Source organism: Eremothecium sinecaudum, chromosome VII (assembly GCF_001548555.1).
Source record: "Eremothecium sinecaudum strain ATCC 58844 chromosome VII, complete sequence".
Taxonomy (NCBI): domain Eukaryota; kingdom Fungi; phylum Ascomycota; class Saccharomycetes; order Saccharomycetales; family Saccharomycetaceae; genus Eremothecium; species Eremothecium sinecaudum.
The window spans coordinates 769,708-789,210 of record NC_030898.1 but is presented as its reverse complement, the minus strand read 5'-3'; the positions used below and the strand labels follow the sequence as shown (position 1 = coordinate 789,210).

The 19,503-nt window shown below is 40.1% G+C and overlaps 10 protein-coding genes across 10 annotated transcripts; 4 read left to right on the top strand and 6 right to left on the bottom strand.

The window, feature by feature from the left end:
- Positions 1 to 210: 210 nt before the first annotated feature.
- On the bottom strand, positions 211 to 1,314 carry HEM12 (uroporphyrinogen decarboxylase HEM12; the record flags this gene model as incomplete). Its single annotated transcript, XM_018133895.1, has 1 exon — positions 211 to 1,314. One exon carries the CDS (start codon positions 1,312 to 1,314, stop codon positions 211 to 213), a length of 1,104 nt encoding a protein of 367 aa, XP_017989384.1.
- Positions 1,315 to 1,706: 392 nt separating this feature from the next.
- On the top strand, positions 1,707 to 4,580 carry PFF1 (Pff1p; the record flags this gene model as incomplete). The annotated part of the gene is made up of 1 exon (XM_018133894.1): positions 1,707 to 4,580. The coding sequence occupies one exon, from the start codon at positions 1,707 to 1,709 to the stop codon at positions 4,578 to 4,580; it is 2,874 nt and encodes a 957-aa protein (XP_017989383.1).
- Positions 4,581 to 7,016: 2,436 nt separating this feature from the next.
- Positions 7,017 to 8,000, top strand: AW171_hschr74421 (C2H2-type zinc finger protein; the record flags this gene model as incomplete). Its single annotated transcript, XM_018133893.1, has 1 exon — positions 7,017 to 8,000. One exon carries the CDS (start codon positions 7,017 to 7,019, stop codon positions 7,998 to 8,000), a length of 984 nt encoding a protein of 327 aa, XP_017989382.1.
- A 1,700-nt stretch (positions 8,001 to 9,700) lies between these two features.
- Positions 9,701 to 10,351, bottom strand: AW171_hschr74420 (Zn(II)2Cys6 transcription factor domain-containing protein; the record flags this gene model as incomplete). The annotated part of the gene is made up of 1 exon (XM_018133892.1): positions 9,701 to 10,351. The coding sequence occupies one exon, from the start codon at positions 10,349 to 10,351 to the stop codon at positions 9,701 to 9,703; it is 651 nt and encodes a 216-aa protein (XP_017989381.1).
- A 1,126-nt stretch (positions 10,352 to 11,477) lies between these two features.
- On the bottom strand, positions 11,478 to 13,394 carry DBF4 (protein serine/threonine kinase activating protein DBF4; the record flags this gene model as incomplete). Its single annotated transcript, XM_018133891.1, has 1 exon — positions 11,478 to 13,394. One exon carries the CDS (start codon positions 13,392 to 13,394, stop codon positions 11,478 to 11,480), a length of 1,917 nt encoding a protein of 638 aa, XP_017989380.1.
- Positions 13,395 to 13,735: 341 nt separating this feature from the next.
- On the bottom strand, positions 13,736 to 14,230 carry SLM4 (Slm4p; the record flags this gene model as incomplete). Its single annotated transcript, XM_018133890.1, has 1 exon — positions 13,736 to 14,230. The coding sequence occupies one exon, from the start codon at positions 14,228 to 14,230 to the stop codon at positions 13,736 to 13,738; it is 495 nt and encodes a 164-aa protein (XP_017989379.1).
- A 297-nt stretch (positions 14,231 to 14,527) lies between these two features.
- Positions 14,528 to 15,340, bottom strand: CDC34 (SCF E2 ubiquitin-protein ligase catalytic subunit CDC34; the record flags this gene model as incomplete). The annotated part of the gene is made up of 1 exon (XM_018133889.1): positions 14,528 to 15,340. One exon carries the CDS (start codon positions 15,338 to 15,340, stop codon positions 14,528 to 14,530), a length of 813 nt encoding a protein of 270 aa, XP_017989378.1.
- Positions 15,341 to 16,229: 889 nt separating this feature from the next.
- Positions 16,230 to 16,916, top strand: ALG14 (N-acetylglucosaminyldiphosphodolichol N-acetylglucosaminyltransferase anchoring subunit ALG14; the record flags this gene model as incomplete). Its single annotated transcript, XM_018133888.1, has 1 exon — positions 16,230 to 16,916. One exon carries the CDS (start codon positions 16,230 to 16,232, stop codon positions 16,914 to 16,916), a length of 687 nt encoding a protein of 228 aa, XP_017989377.1.
- Positions 16,917 to 16,972: 56 nt separating this feature from the next.
- TPI1 (triose-phosphate isomerase TPI1) lies at positions 16,973 to 17,719 on the bottom strand (the record flags this gene model as incomplete). The annotated part of the gene is made up of 1 exon (XM_018133887.1): positions 16,973 to 17,719. The coding sequence occupies one exon, from the start codon at positions 17,717 to 17,719 to the stop codon at positions 16,973 to 16,975; it is 747 nt and encodes a 248-aa protein (XP_017989376.1).
- Positions 17,720 to 18,437: 718 nt separating this feature from the next.
- AW171_hschr74414 (HGR040Cp) lies at positions 18,438 to 18,971 on the top strand (the record flags this gene model as incomplete). Its single annotated transcript, XM_018133886.1, has 1 exon — positions 18,438 to 18,971. One exon carries the CDS (start codon positions 18,438 to 18,440, stop codon positions 18,969 to 18,971), a length of 534 nt encoding a protein of 177 aa, XP_017989375.1.
- Positions 18,972 to 19,503: the final 532 nt, after the last annotated feature.

Sequence of the window (19,503 nt, the reverse complement as noted above, 5' to 3'; positions counted from 1 at the left end):
TTGTACTTGTTGTTGTACATGTTGTAATTGATTCAAGGTAGTTTAACTTCCGAATGTTATTTTTTAATGTTGGAATCCGTAATATTATAGATAATCCAGAACAAGAATAAATATCGTAATCATACTTATAAAAATTATACATGATAAATTACTCAAACGTGTCTAAACGTAGGTTTAATTGGTTGGTTAAACTCCTACTAACCAGAATATTCACATACTCCCAATTCTATGGCATTCTTCAAGAAAGAATCTGATCATGTCAGGGTCCATACCTGGGTGTGTACCATGGCCTAAATTAACTATGTAGTGCTTTTTACCACCACCGAAGCCTTTTATCATAGCCTCGACCTTTCTAGTCAGGTTTTCTTTGGTACCATACATGACGCCTGGATCTAAGTTACCTTGAAGGTTAACTCTTCCATTATTGATTCTGACTGCCTTAGCTGGATCCCAAAGCCAGTCCAATGAAACTGTATTGTAGCCAGCACTGCATAATTTGTCGAGAGCATACCATGAACCTTTTGCAAAAACAGTCATTGGAACGTCCTCTGTAATACCAAGTTCCTTTAATCTCTCTGGAACCCTAGCAGCAATCTGCTTCAAGTATGGAAGAGAAAATTCGTCGAAATCTGCTGAACTTAATTCGCTTCCCCAACTTTCAAATACTTGCAGGATCTGACATCCAGCTACTACTTGTTGAGATAAGAACTCAACTGCAACGTCGGTAATCTTCTGCAACAGTTTGTGAGACTGCACGGGATACAAATTAATCCAGCGCTTGGCGTGATTGAAAAGTCTAGATCCACCACCTTCTGTCATATATACCAATAGCGTCCATGGTCCACCACAGAAACCAAAGAGTGGAACTTGACCTTCTAATTTAATTCTCGTCATTGTGATGGCCTTAAAAGCCCACTCCAACTCCTTTAGCACGTTGACTTCATAGTTCAAAACATTGTCCAATTGGTCAATACTACGCAGAGGCTCAGGAAAATGTGGACCCTTCCCCTCTAACATTTCAACCCTCATACCCATCGCCTGCGGGATAACTAGAATATCAGAGAAAATAATAGCTGCATCAAGAAGGCCTGCATAACGTCTAACAGGTTGAATGGTGATCTCAGAGGCAGTTTCTGCGTCATGGCATGTCTCAAAGAAGTCTCTTCCAGCCTTCACCTTATGATATTCCGGTAAATAACGTCCTGCTTGCCTCATAATCCAACATGGAGGTCTTTCCACTGTCTCTCCTCTCGAAGCCCTAAGAATTAGATCATTCTTAAGCGGCGCAAAACGGGTGCGATCAATTTCTTGCATTTAACTATTAAAACGAATGACACTTCAGATAACACTTCTGGCACGATAAAAAGCTATACAAAGTAAATTAGGTCCCAATTGCTTCGATAGCGAGCTGTTACTGGGGCACTTTAGCTTATGAGAATTTGTTCATCAAAAATTTAAACCAAAAGTATCGCTACACACGAAATGAAGCAAGTAATCATTACGTACGTTGGGCTCGGCGGCAATTATAATCATACATAACGAGGCAGCGGACTTGGCGACTCGAAGAGTGGCAAAACACAAAGGTTAAATTATATGATCTAACTCCTTAATAAATTTATAAAATTGACTAATAACAGTCACTTCAGTTAGGCGTAACTAGAATCGTTTCAACATATCCGAGTACTGAAATATTAATTGCCTACTAGATGAGTGTTGTGAAGGCTCCGTTTCGGTTTAGGAAGACTAACCTAAGCACGATAATGATGATCGCCTATACGGTGATCACCATTGTTTATGTTTGGGATCACTTCCATTATCAATTTGCACCGCCTCAAGAGATGGCCACTTCTAAAATGCTTGAGGATGCTTGGTTGGATTTGGAAATTATTACGCAGTATCCGCATCCATATTCTTCTCACGCCAATGACAAGGTACACGACTACTTATTGGAACGTATTACAGATATTACAAAAGATTCAAGTTTTGCACATGTATCTGACGACTATGGAACAGGAATACGCACATTGTTTAGGGAAGAAGATATTTTAAAGTCTAAATCGCATGACTCAAAGGTTGTTTACTATGAATCTTCCAATGTCTTGGCGAAAGTTGAAGGTAGAGATCCCACATTAGAGGGTTTGTTATTATCTGCACATTTTGACAGTGTTCCGTCTGGGTTTGGTGCTACTGACGATGGTATGGGAATTGTATCAATGTTGGCGATTTTAGCATATTACGCTAAAAATCAACCCGAACGTACAATTGTCTTCAACTTCAATAACAATGAAGAGTTTGGTCTGGCTGGCGCATCCGCCTTTTTTGAACATCCTTGGTCTAAAGGTATTTCATATGTCATCAATTTAGAAGGAGCAGGTAGCGGAGGCAAGGCTGTATTGTTTAGAACATCAGACGTTGCAACCGCATCTGTATACGCTGACGCTGTTCGCGACCAACCATTTGGCAACTCCATGTACCAACAGGGATTTTACTCCGGTCATATTGGTAGTGAAAGTGATTTTAGGGTTTATCAGGCGCAAGGCTTGCGTGGTTGGGATATTGCATTTTATAAACCCAGGAATTTGTACCATACCGCAAAGGATACCGTCTTGTACACTAGCAAGCAAGCGTTATGGCACATGTTACACACCACCTTACAATTAACTGCACACATGGCGGTCAATAAACCTGAGATGGAGGATACTAGCAGTGCTGTTTACTTTGACTTATTTGGTAAATGGTTCGTGGTTTGGTCAGCAAAAAGTTTATTTTACTGGAACTGTATTATTCTAGCGTTATTCCCATCATTGCTAGCTATATTGTTCCTTATTGCACATGATCAACAAGCTTTGAATGTGAACCTATGCGGTGCCATGTGTAGATTACCTGTTTCTGTGGCCGTTGCTTATTTTGGAGTTAAACTATTCCAAGTTTTGGTAGGTCAAATTAACCCATATGTTTTTTCTAGAGACTACGTCCCCCCCATAGTTGCAGAGGCTTCCTTGTTTGTCTTCATTAACTATCTTATCCTATCATCCTGGGAACAATTGCGTCCATTGCGTGATTTTAAGACTCTTGCCTTAGTTGAGGTTTCCATGTTTTTATGGGTTTATTTGGTGTCTGTTACCCGTTGGTTACGGGACTCAAATTATAAGGCCACAGGTGTCTACCCGTTTACTGTTGGTTACGTTTTTGTTTCAATTGGTGCGGTCATTGGAGTTTTCTGCGCAACATTAAAAGCTAAATATTCAATGGCAAAACGCTTCCCAATCAGGACTAGGAAGATCACCCACAAGAGAAGAGGCTCTGATGCCCCTCAAGTTGTTATTGCAGTTGAAAACACTATAATAGATACCGAAAACACTCCATTGTTAACACCTTCACAAAACTCTCACCCAGGGAGTGCAAAATCCGCTGGTTTGGATTGCGATGATGATGATGATGAAGGAATTGTCGCTACCTTACTCAACTACGACTGGAGCATCCAATTCTTGGTAGTTACACCAGCCGTAACTTATTTCACTTGGGTTTGTTTGGATTTAATTATGAGTGCTATGAACCAGACCATTCAAGAGAATGCTAAAAGTACCACTTTTGTCACACATATGGCTTTGATTGGAAGTTTGTTGCTTACTTTGCCATTACTTCCATTCGCTTACCAGTTGCACTCTGTAGTAGCACTGCTCTTTTTAGTTTTAGCCGTTGTCGCAGGTTTCTGGACCATTGTCGTACCACCATTTACTGAATCGTCGCCATTGAAGTTAGAGTTCGTACAAACCATTGACTTAGACATGAATAATTCATCAACAGTTTATTTATATGGCCGTGAAAAGGCTTTCATGGAACCCATTTTGGACGATATACCCAGTGTGGACGGTTATGAATGTCATGGAATGAATAGTAACGGTGTTGATGTTTGCCAGTATACTGGTATGCTTCCAAAGATGTTTGACAAAGACCATAATATCCATGAGGATTGGGGAAACATTATGACTGTAGAAATTATTAACGACGACAGGAATTCAAGTTCAAGAACTCCATATCAACCAATCACAGCAGAATTGAGAATTAATGTTGCTGACAACCGAGTTTGTACATTATCTTTCAACAGCACGAAATTCGAGTCATGGAAGCATGCAAACTCACCTGTTAGAGAAGTGACAATCCTTAATGAAAAAGGCAACAATAAGTCCGCCAGTGTTGGAAATAATAAGCTTAAGAATGGTTATTTTAAAGACGAAGAGGGTAACGACCACTTCCGCTGGAACAACGGTATTACTGAATTACAATTGCATAAATTAGATTTTGACCGTGGCTACTATTCTGTCAGCCTAGAATGGATTCCCCAAGTATTGTACCGTGCCGAAAGGAACGAACCGCAGGTGATGGGCGACGACGATGATGCATTGGGTGTGAGTATAACCTGTTATTGGGGTGAATATGACACCAACTCTATTACTGATGGCTTTGCAACGACTAACGTTCCTGCATATGACGAATTGAGAAAGTACTCTCCAAAAAACATCATCTATTCCAGTAGAGAAAAAGGTATGATTTTGGTTAAGAAATATATTGAATTGTAGAATGTTTTCTTTTTTTTTTTAATTCCGCACATTATTACTATTACATTTCTCAATTGCAGCTTTTTACTGATTCATACAATTTCTAATATCGTACTTCCTGTCGCAGTGTAACCTAGCTATATATAAATATATAAATATAAATATATATATATATATATATATATATACAGTAAATTGAATGCATCTATCTGGAACCAAAAGACTGTACATAGAGCTGAATACCATTCTAACTTTCAGCGCTTCTTATTTAAATAGCCCGCATAATAGGTTTAACAACCAGACATTCTTTAAGAACGAATGAAGCTAATTATATTGCCTATCTGAATCATTAATACGGGCCCCTGATAATACCATCCATTGATTAATCACGATGGTGAAAAATTCGGAACGGTCTGGTTATCAAGATTACACCATAAAAAACCGCACCTTTTGTTGTTTCAGCTATCGAATTCCAGAAGGCTTTCGAGCATGCAGCCTGAGTAAAATCTTGCATATGTCTTATTTTCTCATTACTCTACCTCCTGGGTACCACGCGAAGATCTGGTAGAGCTGACTAACTAAACTACATAGGCACGCAACCTCATTTTCAAATTATATTGACCAATGCCAAAGAAATAGGTTTGTCAGCATGGCACACAGTAACCAGCCGCTCTCTCCAACTTTCGTTAGTCGCAGTGAAATTACTCAATTGCACATTAAGTAAATGGTCCCTTAGACATTGCATGAAATTATGGCCCCTCAATCTATACAATAAACAAAGGGTGAACAAGGACTACGAGTCATACAACGCCAACTTATGCAGAATATACGCTAAACATTGGCCTTCTAAATGTTTTATTTATTTGCGAGATCAAATAACGCCAAATTTCAGTCCGATAACACCAAAAGTTCACCACCTATCCCGAACGTAGATAATACCGCGTGAAAATTAATAGAAAATGTAAAAGCTAAATCAAGTCTTAGCAAAATGGCCTCAGGCACAACTTTTTGGCGTTTAGATCTTGGTAATAATATTTTTCCATGCACACCACCGGCATCTCAAATCACCTCTTTATTTCCTTCAATAGCGCATTATGTACTCCGCGAAGTATATTTTTGTCCAATGTGTTTTCGTGGGTGAGTGACGAATATTTCGCGGATATTGATAGTCACAATGACATGGATACCTTTTGTTTCCAATTAAGGGCCCGCATTTGTCTAAGATGGGAATTCAGGGGTCATTTGCACTAGTGCCGGCCAAAAAACCAAATTTTGTAAGACCGTAAAAGATCAGAATCATGTGGTCCTTTACATCCCCATTGTTCGGCCATTTTTTATGTGTGCCCTGTTCAGGAACAATGAAAATGCACGGAAACCCTTTACAGCCGGCAATGACGAGGACTACGCCTAAATTTATGGTTCCAAACAGGTCCACATTTTTCCCGACCGCGTGGTCACTGTCCTAGAAGCACCTACAGAGAAAACGACGCAACGCACATGCAACGCTTGTGTATAATATGAAATCTGTTGTCAGTGACAACTGCCATGCTTATCGTCCAGATTTTGGGCCTACATAAAATTACCCTTGGTGTTTCTTGCCTAATGAATTGTACCTATGCAGTTACTGCTACAAAGTTCATCTAAGAGGGTACGAATGGTTGAAGAATAGACAAGTTCATTAATCAAATTCTGGTTGATCGAGATCTTTTACACTATTTTGTGGGGCTAGTACAATTGCACAATTAAAAATAACCGTTTTCCAACATAATAATAGCCTTTACGTAACAACCATAAAGTGCAGGCAAATATTACAGGTACTGTGCTAATAGGACCAAAGGCAGATAATGTGCCTTTAATGACAGTTCCTATTGGCAAAGTAATATTAGGCGGTATGCTTGTCTAAAAGTAGCACCCAAAATAACATTTGGCCTTGTTTTATGCCATTAAGAATGTGATGGAGACAGTACTATGCACTTGTTCTCTTCTTACCGGGTGATTTCCGGGGCGACATAAGCTCATTCATGGGTGGTGATTAGGGAGGAGGAGCGCATTATATCCAACGAGTGTAGTTTTGGTACTTGCTTGTATAAGGCCTTCTACTAAGGGTGACATCTGCGCATTTCGTTGCCGTGAAACACATATAGTTCATCTTATTTAAATCGTGGATAAAGAACCATATGGGTCCTTGGTTTTAGGGTAAACTAGAAATACAATTTTAGAATATAACACAGCGTGTAACTCCACAACAGTGGTTAATACCCAGGCAAGGTCAGGTACTTAGGGTATATTATTACTGCCATTCAAAGAATTCATAGAAAGGTGGAGGCTAACCAGTAAGAACTGCAATACTTGATTTGAGTTATTTAAAAACTGTATTTTTTGACAGGGCATCTAATTTCATTCTTTTCACTTCAATTCGTTATTTTTAGGTCTTACTGAAAGCATCTAATATTGCCGATGATGTTCCAATACTCAGCTGAGCAAAATTGTACTAACAATGACTTTGATACCCAAAATCCAGCGGTTGACTTTAATAATGTATGCAAACCAGTGGCCTTGGACCATTGGTTCTCAATGTCGATGTTAGATGAAACATCTGCTACATCACCCATCACAGAGGAAGCAAATGCCAAATCGGAATCTGGGTATTTCACATCGTTTTTCTTCGACTATCATCATGAACTGCAGGTACGGCAAAAGCATCTGATGCAAAAACTTCAGCAGTTGCAACTGCTGGAGCAATTGATGCAATCAAACAATAATGTGCCTGTCCCCGGTGAAAACCAAGGCTCTGTGACACAACTATCCGAGACGGCCAGCGATTGCAACGATGTAGCATATTCTAGCACAAATACTGAAGCAACCTCGTCGAGTTCAGATTTTAGTAGTTGGATGCTAGAAAATAATCGGGATGCTTCGTCGTCTTCAACGTCATTTGGCACTGACTTAGCGGTTGATGGTGCCAATTATACCGGGGCTCAGCTTACAAATGAAGTTAATCCTGTCATACAGTTAGGAACCGTAAACCATAATCCCCTAGACGAGATTCCAAGGACAAGACCTCACTCAATCTCACCTACTAATGCGGGGAATGTATCTTCTAGAGCATTATCCAACGGTTCTAACGGTAAAAGCCGGAATTTGCACCGCTATATCTGTCCGGACTGTGGAAAGGGATTTGCCAGGGCGTCTTCGTTACGGACACATAGAAATATTCACACTGGTGATAGACCTTTTACATGTCCATTTAAAAGCTGTGGCAAATCTTTCAACGCTAGGTCTAATATGCTAAGGCATCATAAATTGCATTTTAAGACCGACTGTGGTTTATACATGCTTCCTAATGGAGAAACGACTAGTGTCAAGCCTTCCAGCAGGAAGTTATTTGCGCTCAGCAAGCAGCAGCACCAGCAATTCACTGCATGCCAGCAGACTATATAATTGCATGCTGAATAAAAAAACGTTCGTTTAAAAAAATATCAGGTGGGTAGAGACACATCATTTATGTGAGAACTTAATTATGAATATAATAAATATGTAAATTTTAGAACTGGGATTATTGTTAGATCATTACAATGGAGTGTCTGCGCTATTTGACATGGTTCTGAAAGCTTCAGATTATTTACTGTTATGTTCAATAGGTAGAGAATAACTTAACAAAAGTTAAGACAATTTCACGCAGGAGACAGGGACCAGCCTTAATTCTCTGCATCTCCATTCAACTACAGAAGTCTAATAACTCTCAATGTGTAAGTATCATAGGAGTGCTTTACTTTTTCCCAAATAAATAATCCAGTCAATTGCTGGAGATAAAAAAACAGCTCTTAGTGAACATAAGGTTCAGGCTCAATTCCTGTACCACTAACATACTTCACAGCTCATTTTACACTTCAATAATAAATTACTTAATTTGGTCTGTTCTACGTCCTTTTCAAGCCCACTTCTAGCCATTTAGTCAAAGTGCTTACTATCCATCATTTTCACCAAGATAACACGCTCTTATCGCAACTAGCTCAAGAAACTTCAATTCGAAATGGATGTTCTCTAGATTAATGCTAGTTACAGTTTTATTTCTGGAAGGTGTGGTAAAACCAGTTTTTGTAGGGCTTAACGCTTTTTTGAGTGAATAATTTAATATCCTCTTCTAAATCGCATCGGTAATATGAAGGAAAATGAGCACCAACAAAAAGCTAAAATCGATCTCACCCACCAACTATCTGAAATTAGTAGCAAATTAGTCTTGGATGTAGCCGCCCCTCAGATCTACTAGGCATAAGTATTCTTAAACGAGTAAAAACCTTGTAGAACTCCAAACTTGCGGTCATTGCTAGGCTTTTAGTTTAGAGAGCTCCAAAGTAGCTAAATCGATGCCGAAGGTAGCTGATCTATCACTTAGTCCCCTTTTCAGTTGTTAATTTTCAAAATTGTTTAATTTCATTTCCTCCAAACTCCAAAGCAAATTACGTGGCTTAACTTACTCGGATCAGTTATAAGATCTGTTAGGGGACTCTTGTTGCAGTGCTTAATTTAAACTTATTCCCTTAGGGATGTTATCAAAGCCTCTGCAGCATTTCTTAACAGTTGCTATTTCAGGCACATAATTTATTTTAACAGAGATGGCAAAATATAACTCAACAACGGGATCCCCAGAGTGTTAAATAAAGATACCAAGTGAGTGTATATGTCAATTAAGTGATTAGCCAAGCCTTGAACCCAAGAACCTTTAACTATTGGACCCCGCTATAAAATAAAACGGTCTAAAATACAATTACTAGTGATATGGATCATTATCACGTGAAAACCAGTTAAAATACAGTATACGTTATAATGTGCATCAACAAAATAACAAGCGTTCTCTAGGAACCCATAAAGTTTTAGTTTGGAAGATATTTCCAAAATTTCCTAGTACTGACATATCTCTATTTCCGTTGCTATTCAAATAATAATAATGATAAATTTGAACAATCAAAAAGGAAATAGCAAAACCTGTATCAATGGACTTCATTGAACTCACATATCTGCAATGAGTAAAAACATTAGAGCTAACAAGATCAAATTTTTTAGCTCATCCCCATCATAAATTTGGATTTTGAAACCCAAGCATTAAAAGTCTAGCAATAAACCTCGCATGGAACCTGCGTTTACAGCATGAAAAGCTCCCCGTTTTGCATAGGTAGGCCCATTGAAGCTAGCAAGTAATTTGTATCAGTTGTTGGTCTTTCTGAACCTAGGTGAAATTTTAGTAACTTACCAGAACGGGCGCCTGCGCCAAAGCTACTTTTTTTATCAAGCTGTCCATGAGTCGGAAACTTACTCAAAGGTTGCTTTAGTGGTTCATCTGCACGAAGTCTCCAAAGCGTGTTATCTTTTTCCAGTATTACTGTATATTCGAATATTTTCTCTTTGCGCGGTAGCGAAAAGAACCAATAATCGCCCACCACTTCGTATTCACACTTCCAATTCTCTAGAGTGCAGTTTAGGAACCTATCTGGTGGTTCAGAGTCTAGGATATCACCATGTGAGGAAATAGAAGTAAGAGCTGCCGTTTCTATATCCAACCATCGGCACGGCAGCATATTTCGGCGACAGCTGGTACACAAAGGTTTTCTTTCATCACACTTCTTTTTCCGAGAGCGACAGGTTAGACACCCATTTCTCGATCTTCTCTCTGTCCTCTTAACTACTCCAGAGTCTTTGGAACCTTGGCCACCAGAGCCTTTGCCTGACGCTGTTTGTTTGTCCGCTGCTGCCTCGTCTTTCGAACGTCGTATGCGGTATCTAACAACAACCATCACAACTGGTATACGTTCTAATTACTTATAACATTGATAACTTAGGAGCTCACCAAAACTGCAGTAATAGAGCGACAAGTCATTCTGTATGGGTTATACAAAAGCAGTCGTTGGGTCAACATTCACATCAAAAATTGCTTAACGATGGCTCAGAGCTAGCTAAAAAGAAAAGGTACTTGATGGAGTGGAAGACATTGTACTCGACACGCCTGTTTTCTAGTACTACGCTGCGTTGCGGTCATAGTCGAAAAATGACGGCGTATTGATCTAAGGGAAGTCATACAGTTAGCAAAAAAAATAAAAGGGAGGCCTACAGCCTAACCACATTGTTATTAAATTTGCTTAATCAAGCCTGGCTTAGCTGGTGATTAGCTTCTCAACTAGACACTACCAGAATGGTTGGCTATTGTTTTATAGCTGTAAGGTCCTTTCTTATCTAATAAAGTTTAACTAACTTAACAATGGATTAACAATGCCGACTAGAAAAATACCATGAAACAATAGAGAGATTTTTCGATAGAGTCGGATAAAGTGGTGTGTATTCTGTTAAGAATCACACATTGGCTTTCCCACCATGCTTGCCGTTGTTTTAGATACCGGGTCAGTATTACATTATTTAACGGTATATACAAGTCAACGTAAAGTTGCGAAATATAGGATGTTAATATTAGGATGATAGCGACGTACTATTCTTAGATGTTTGTTCATTTTAAATAACCTGCTGCGGCTGCATTAAAGATTCCGTTTGTGTCCAATAGGTAAGAAACCGTATTAACACTTTTCCTTCTGACGGGACAACTAGCCGTACAACTAGCCGCGGTGGAAGTATATAGCGATAACACTATTCAAGTAATAGTGACTCTAGAAAGTAAATAGTTGTCTAATATGTTATTTTACTAGAGTGATCCTTTAGGAGCTGAGTTATTACCAGCAGTAACAAGAGGATTCAGTAGTGAATGGAACTTTCATGTAGCCAAGTCTCGGCATAGGATTTAGTAGTATCTTTATTATCATTATGTTTGTTTTGTGCAATATATATATATATATATACTTGATTTGTATGCAGCCGACTTCGTCACACTATGGAAGCAGATGACGATATTAGTGAAAGACAAGTATTGCGATTTTATTGTGATGAGCCGTACAGGTTGTATTCTTCGCGTAGCGTGGTAATAAGAGAGTCTATCTTTTCGAAGTTAATACTATTCTCTGCAAAGCTTTGATGCTTTTCGGTATGGATATGCTGGTCTAAGTGGTCATACTTTACTCGACAATTTTCACAGTATCCACCACCTAGTTTACCTTGTAAAGGGCGCTTTACAGGAGTGGGACTTGGAATGGTTGTAGCCGTTGAAGCTGCAGGGAAGTTAGCAGCGGCAGCGTTAGTTGTAGCGGTAGCCGTAGCGGTAGCCGTAGTAGGAATAGCTGTCACTACATGATTGACGGTACCATTTTCCTGTAGGGATGTTGTTTTCTTTAAACTGCAAGTACCCGACGTCCCAGATGCACTATTGTTTGTTGCTTGGGGAGGCGGTGGAATCGTCTGCTGTGTGAATTTGCGATCAACTACAAGCCTGTTCAATGACTTTAAGTTCTTATTAACGTTGGATGCCTTAATCGGAGCTAAACCATTGCCAACTGAAAAAGACCCACCATTAGTATCTATGGATAGATGTACACCACTTGCTTTAATTTCCTGTGGAATCCTACTTTTATGCTTGCATAAGTCGTCATTTGCGAGGCCTTCCTCTCCAGTGGTCTCCTGCCTCGTTAGCAACGCTACTGGAAGGGGTTTCTTACATCTATCATCATCAATCCGCATGACTTCCATATATTTTGTCATACTATTAGGATATTTTTGAGAATAGGACAGGATCATAGGTTGCTCATCTTCAGGAAGAGTTGAAACTAACCTTGGTTCTGCAGATACCTGATAAATAAGTCTCAGTTTTAAAGCATATTTTTCGTTCAAACAATCTCGCTTGTATCTTTTCGTTATACGCCTAGTAGACTGTTCGTCACAATTCCCATCACCAACAAATGGGCATCTCCCAAAAGTACCTGGTTTCACAGTAGGGTAAGGCAGCTTATTCGGGTCTGTAAGTTCAGAAGGCTTCCATTCCATAGTTATTAATGGAGCCCAAGTCTGCCATAAGTCATACAGATAAACATGTGGATGCTTAAAATAATGAATGTCATCCCGCTTGGTCCTGGGATCTCGATCACTTGGCCCATATATTTTCTCGTTCTCCAAAAGATTAGAGAGAGTGGTCGTTACATTAGTTTCCGCAGAGCGTGAATTTGTAAGTAGCACATTAGAGTGATGCAAGTTTTCTGTTTTCAACAGCATGGAACCGTTTGAATTCTCACCCAACAGCAACTGCTGACTTTCTAAAGTATCCAAATCGATGTCTAAATTTCTTAAGAACCGAGTAGCCTTCTCATAATTCCATATTTTCATGTAACCGGTTTTATGAGCTCTGTATAACACATCTGTTTCAGCCAAATTGTCATATTTATCTAACTTTCGACTAGTTATAACAATTGTTACTTCCATGTCAAAAAATACTTTCATGCGAGCACCAAGAAATGTGAATCCACATTTGAGCAAATCCCTTCGCTTCTCCAGCTTATTATCAGTTATAGCTGTATCGAAATATATCCTGGTGTCCTTACGCATGATACGTCGCCAGTTTTGCTGCCAATCTAACAGATCTTTTGCCGTTATCTTAGACTGTTCAGCACGACGTTGCGCTTGTTGTCTAGAGATTAATACTGCACCCTCAATTGACCTACTTGAAACACCTCCTGCATTATATGGCAAACCTGCTTGCTTCGAACGCTTATGACGCCCCCTTTCAGTTTCTTCCAGTAGATTAAGGGACCGTTTCTTTCCAGGAAATAACTGAGTTGAAGCAGAAGTAGGCGCCAAAATCGAACCGGTTTTTGTCAACCTACGCTGATGGTTGGGATCGCTTTCCTTTAGCGGAGATCTAAGGACCTTCACTGTTGAAGGGGCCTGCATTTTAGAAGGAGAATCCATTGCGTATTATGTTTAGTGTAACACGTACTATTAATGGACGCAACAAGCCCAGTATGAACTATCTCTCTTTTATCACGGAACCAAACCTGGTGCACAGTATCAGAGCTTTTTACTCTCAAGACACGAGTTGTAGGTTGTATAGCTAAGAAATCGAAAGCGGGACATTGTTATGTTGGGCATAACTAGGACGCGTTCTTTAACCCAGCCTGGAAAATGACAAGGTTATGAAGTCCGGGTAATATTAACGCGACAAAGGTTTCGGAAGGGCTATACTTAGTTAAGAAGAACATATAGGATGAATACGTTAGTTATATGGTACTATCTCGATATATATAATGACTCTAGTCCAGTTTATAGCCATAAACATCCTTGAATGCACCAAGGGTATTTTTCATTTTCATAACGAGTAACCCATGAGGAAATGCCGAGTCACCGATAAAGAGTAACAAGAGGTCGGAACCTGGAATTTGAGCGACACACGTATGGAGGTCTTCAAGACCGCATGTATAGATGCGAGATGTATACGATTGAACTGCACCATCTTGCTTTTCAGAAGAAGTCGGTATGGTTGTAGGATAGCAGCTTTTGGTCGCCTGTGCTGATGGATCTTGTTCATCTTCTGCCCATTTTTCCCTAATGAGCAAGGCCATCATCTTTAAGTGGTTGAGATTCTCTTTATTCGAAGTTTTGTTAGAATCATTCCCTGCAAACGAGACTATGGACCCTGTTTTTGCCGATAGAAGGACAGCAGACTGAATTTGGTATGTTGAAACAGGGGTTTTAATTGGTTCTAATGATCGGCGGAGCACTTGCTTTAAGTTACCACTATGAAGCATGGCAATGCTGTAAATGTATGGAGGTAATATACGTTGTAAAAACTATGTAGTGTATTATTGTTTGTCTAGCTAGAAGGGTCAAGCTTGCAAAGGTCTTTTGTTTCTTTCCCTGTTTAAAGTGTTTGCTAGCGCGAGAGTAAGAAGAAAGAAAATCAAACGCACAGTTAATACATTCAGATGAAAAAATGATTCATAACTAAATTAAAAACGAATAATAAATGCTTGAACGCTTCACATTCTGTGGAGCTGGCGGGATGCCTGACTTCGACGTTGTTTTTTGTTCTTTTTGCTCATTTTTTATTTATTTATATCTAGCTTGACATCATCTACATCTTCAGACTCTTCATCTGCCTTGTCAGGTTTCCTCTTATCCATAACGCTGTCGTTATCCATGCTATCGTCATCGTCCTCTTCTTCAAATTCTGGTTCTTCGTCATCATCCTCGCCTTCCTCACCATCGTCGTCGTCGCCATACATGTCGTCGTCTTCCTCGCTGTCGTACCAGAAGTTGTCCCCTACATCTTTTGATTCCTCAGGCTCTGCATTACGCTGCGATATATACGCTGTCTGCGAACTCGGCATAACAAACCCTGGGGGGATGTCCTGCTTTGAACGCTCCACCTCTAGCTTAACGCGCTGCTTATACTGCTCGGGGTTTTTTCTGTAATCCACTGCGGCATCAACATTTGCTGGGGAAGAAATATTTGGGTCCTCTAGAAGCGATACAATCGAAATCAAGACGCTCTCCACAGTTTGTACAGGCGACCACGTCTCAGAGTCAGGCTCATCCGACGTGGGGTCTCCGCTCTGATGCAAGATGGATATACACAACCTGCCATCTCTATAAACGTTCGGGTGATATATCGCAGGCGTGAATCTAAAACTTGGCGGACTAAATGGAAAATCCTCTGGAAAACGCATTTGCGCCTTAAAATAACCCCCGTGGTAGATGGAGTCCTCGTTCAACACCATCACGCCTATATTCCACAAGAAAATATTGCTGTCATCGTCTAGTTCAATATGAAACGACGGGATTGCCTTTTTCGGATGCGTTAGCTCTCTGTATTGTCGTAACAACAGACTTGCTGCGGTATTCTTACGGTTGGACATTGCTTGATTCCTTGCTGAATCTTTTTTTTTCTTTAGTTTTACACTGTCTTATGAGTGGGTGAGTGTCGCCTAACTTTTAACGCACCTGTTCAAATAAAACAAACAAAAAAAAAAAAAGCGCCTACCTTTCGTCTCGCACGTTGTCACTTCTCTTCTAAATGCCTGTCCTAGATTTTACTCACAGTAGTCCTCCCTGTTGTTTTTTCAGATCCGATGTAGATAGATGTCACTGCTCTTGTCTAGTTGTATTCGTCTGGCTGCGCTCGTCCTGCTCACCTTGGTAGATCCTCTCTTCTCCTCCTCAGGAACAAATCTTAAACTATTCCTTGTATATATACTCCTGTTTATCCTAGCGATAAGAAAGAAACTATTATATATATTTGAATCCTGTTTTGTGTTCTTGCCCCCCTTCAGAAGGCCGCTTTGACAGTAAGTCGGAGGGAAAAAAAACCAGAAAAAAAGAAAAAAAGGCTGCCAACGACAGGTTTGCCACCCGTGATGCCCGGACAGGGGACGCGGGGGAGCAATGAAGGAGTGTAAGACAAACGCGCTAGGTAAATCCTCGGACGTGAGCGGTAAGCGGAAGTATAGCAAAGTGCTATATATATTGCTTCGAAGACAGTGGTTATAACCTATCGAGTTGGAAGAAGAAATATGATATTGCTCTTTGCAATCGAGGCATTGTAAGCTCGGTCGGAGGTAGCACGCCGCGGGCTTCTTGAATATATTCGCCTTCCACGTAATGAACTGAAACGTTCTAAAATTATGTTTTTCTTGGTGGAGTTTAGTTAATTACTTTTATGGACTGACATCTTCATTAATAAAAAAAAAACCCAATTGTTATTAACACAGTACCGTTATATCAATATCAGAAAAGCGCAACGCCAAGATGAACATGATTTGGGCGCTATTCTCAGTTCTGATGCTGATATGGACTCTGGCTACTGTCCGGTTGGCGGTTATGCTTCCTTTGTTGAGATCACATGAGCAGAAAAGTCCCGTTCGAAAGCGGAAGCGGCGGGTTCGTATCTTTGCATTTCTTGGCTCCGGTGGACACACAGGTGAAATGCTGCGAATTTTGGGTACTTATAAGGCGCAATTGCTTGATTGTAGTAGTGAGCTTCTTGTTGGGTATTCGGACAGTGACAGCGTAGCGAAGTTCGAACATTGGCGGCAAGGGGAAGGTATAGAGGCAACCCGGATTGAATATGTCCCGTTATTGAAGGCGCGGGAGGTCGGGAGCGGTTTGTCCGATTCGGTAGTCAGCGTATCGCGTGCACTACTACAGTCATTCCATGCCGTTCGTCACGTGACCAGAGATTTTTCCCCGGACATGGGGTACGTGGTATTGCTTAACGGACCAGGGACGTGCTGTGTACTAGTGTTTTGGTTGAGGCTACTAGAATTTTTCACCTTTAGAAGATTTAAATTGCTATATGTGGAGTCATTGGCGCGTACTGAGACACTGAGCCTTACCGGTCGCTTGCTTCAACCAATAGTGGATGAATTTGTCGTACAATGGCCAGAGCTAGCTCGCAAATACCCTCGCGCGCATTACTATGGGGTGCTTGTGTAAGAAATATTAACGAATGTATATATCTGTGATATGTCGGCCGACTATTTATCAGACATTTATTGTCTAGAGTTGATGATGTCCACAAACTCAGGCTTTAAGGATGCACCACCGACCAAGAAACCGTCAACGTCACGTTTTTCCTTGAAGGAGGAAGCATTTGAACCATTAGCAGAACCTCCGTACAAAATTCTAGTTTTATCAGCAACTTCGCGGGATAATTTTTCAGCGAGGTATTCTCTGATTTGGTGGTGGATTTCTTGAGCATCATCTGCAGTAGCTGCTAAACCAGTACCAATAGCCCACACAGGTTCGTATGCAATAACAACGTTAGTCCAGTCGGAAACTTTAGCAATTGCTGCGTCCAATTGTCTCTTAACAACGTCTAAGGTAATGCCAGCCTTTTTCTCTTCCAAAGTTTCACCAATACACAAGATAACACCAACACCGTTATCCAAAGCAAACTTAGTCTTATCAGCAATTAGTTCATCGCTTTCATTGAAATAAGTTCTTCTCTCAGAATGACCCAAGATGACCCACTTGGCACCAACGTCCTTGATCTGCTCAACAGAGTTTTCACCTGTGAAAGCACCAGATGCCTTTAGGTATGCGTTTTGAGCACCAACAGTGACTTGCTTCTTGGTAACCAAGTTAGAAGCGTATTCTAAGTATGGAGCTGGAGGGCAGATCACCACTTCGACATTTTCAGCAATAGATGCGGTGTTCAATCTTTCAACAATCTCCTTAATAGATTGCTTTGAACCGTTCAACTTAAAGTTACCACCAACAAAGAATGTCCTGGCCATTGTGTATATACGTTTATGTAAATTAAAGCCTGTATGTAGCGACTAGAGTCTAACTAACCAACGAGCGAGTTACGAAAAATGATATGTTTTTATAATCATTAAAGGTGCTACGTTCAGCATTAAACTTTTTCGGGTGGCGGGGGTCCTTCTCTCCTTACAGCAAAATGGGGTGGTGTTTAGCTTCCTCTACTGATGGCCGCGAGCTTCCACTTTTTTGGTATCTTTACAAAATACTGGCACGTGCCAGTCACATGACATTACGCCTGAAACCGGACGCCTCAATGTCTGGAGGTGTATCAAATAAATAACCTGCCCGGAGAGTAAGGACTATGTTGCCAGTGGCAATTGACTGAAATGCCGGTGAGTATTACATTTGAGTATTTATTTGCAGATTATAATGGACCTCTAAATTCATTTTTTAATAAATTACGGAAAAACTCCATTTATACACTATTGTACGTAAATATGCTATTGAATTCAAACTTTACTTTAATTTGAATAATCCCGGGAAATAGATCTGTCTAATTGGTACCATTCAAGGTTAAGGCTCGAAAAGCTACACTTTTCTCAGCGACACGTGACTATATAAAGCCTCATTAACGGGGTTTATCTTACAGATTTTTCACGTGACGCAATTTTGATTCTTAATTACTCATTTTGCTGAGAAGCTTGCGAAGTGTATTCTTACTAAACCAAAACGGTACGCTTTGTCTGAGTCATGCTCCTAACTGGTAATAGTTCCTTCTGTGCGGTCCGCCTAAATGCGTTCCCTTTGACTAGAACGCTCTTCACTACCCCAAGATGTCAATCGTGGTTCTCGAAACTAATTTACCCTCCAGCGTCGACTACTGGAGCTTCTAGTTACGCTGAAGTAAATATTAATGGTCCAAATAAATGCTTTTTACCGATTAGAAACTACGAGGAACTCAATGAGACCCTATTATACAGTCACACTACGCCTTTAATACTCAATTTTACATTCCGCGGCCATCAGAAGGCAGATGAACTTACAGGTGCACTGAACAAGATAGTCTTGTATGAGACTGAAAGGAGGATTAACATATGCGATGTCGAAATGGATTTTATTAATAATCGCGAAGGTGTTATGAGGTTCGGTGTAACAGAGATTCCCACTCTGGTCTCTGTGCGAAAAACCTTGCCTGTGGACTACTTTTGTCTGTCCGCACAGAATGGTTATGTGAATTGGCTCCAACTAAAAGCTTGGATAGAAAAGAATGCTGACAAGCCCTGATCCGGTGCTTTTTCCCCGGAATTTTTTTTTTTTTTGGACAATGTTTCTTTTTCATTACAAAGAATAGTGGAATGTTAGTACTTTCTTGTGATTTTCCTTCCCCTACGCGTGCGATGTATTCTAAGTCGGGAGTACCTTTATAGTACACCAAGTACATTCGTACAATACTACTAATACTTTTACCCACAGTTCTTTTAAGCCGGTCTACTATTTTTGGTCCATCTCGTCGAACGCACTGATTATACAACTCTGGAGTTGACTCTAAAAGCGAAGCCAACTTCGAACCATCATGAATATAATAACTTGAAAAGTTTTCTATTATTTTTGTAAATTTCAACAAACGACAAAAAACGAAATATTTTCTTATATCAATAGTTCCGCTGATTATTGAAAGAAAGTTTCTCGTCAGATTCCAGTATAGGCAAAAATAACAGAAGTGCTTTCAAAGATATTTAAAAATTGAAACTGCGGCAAATAATCTTTTGTTCGTTTGCATTAACACCTGTTTGAGCTCAAATAATAAAAGTTATTG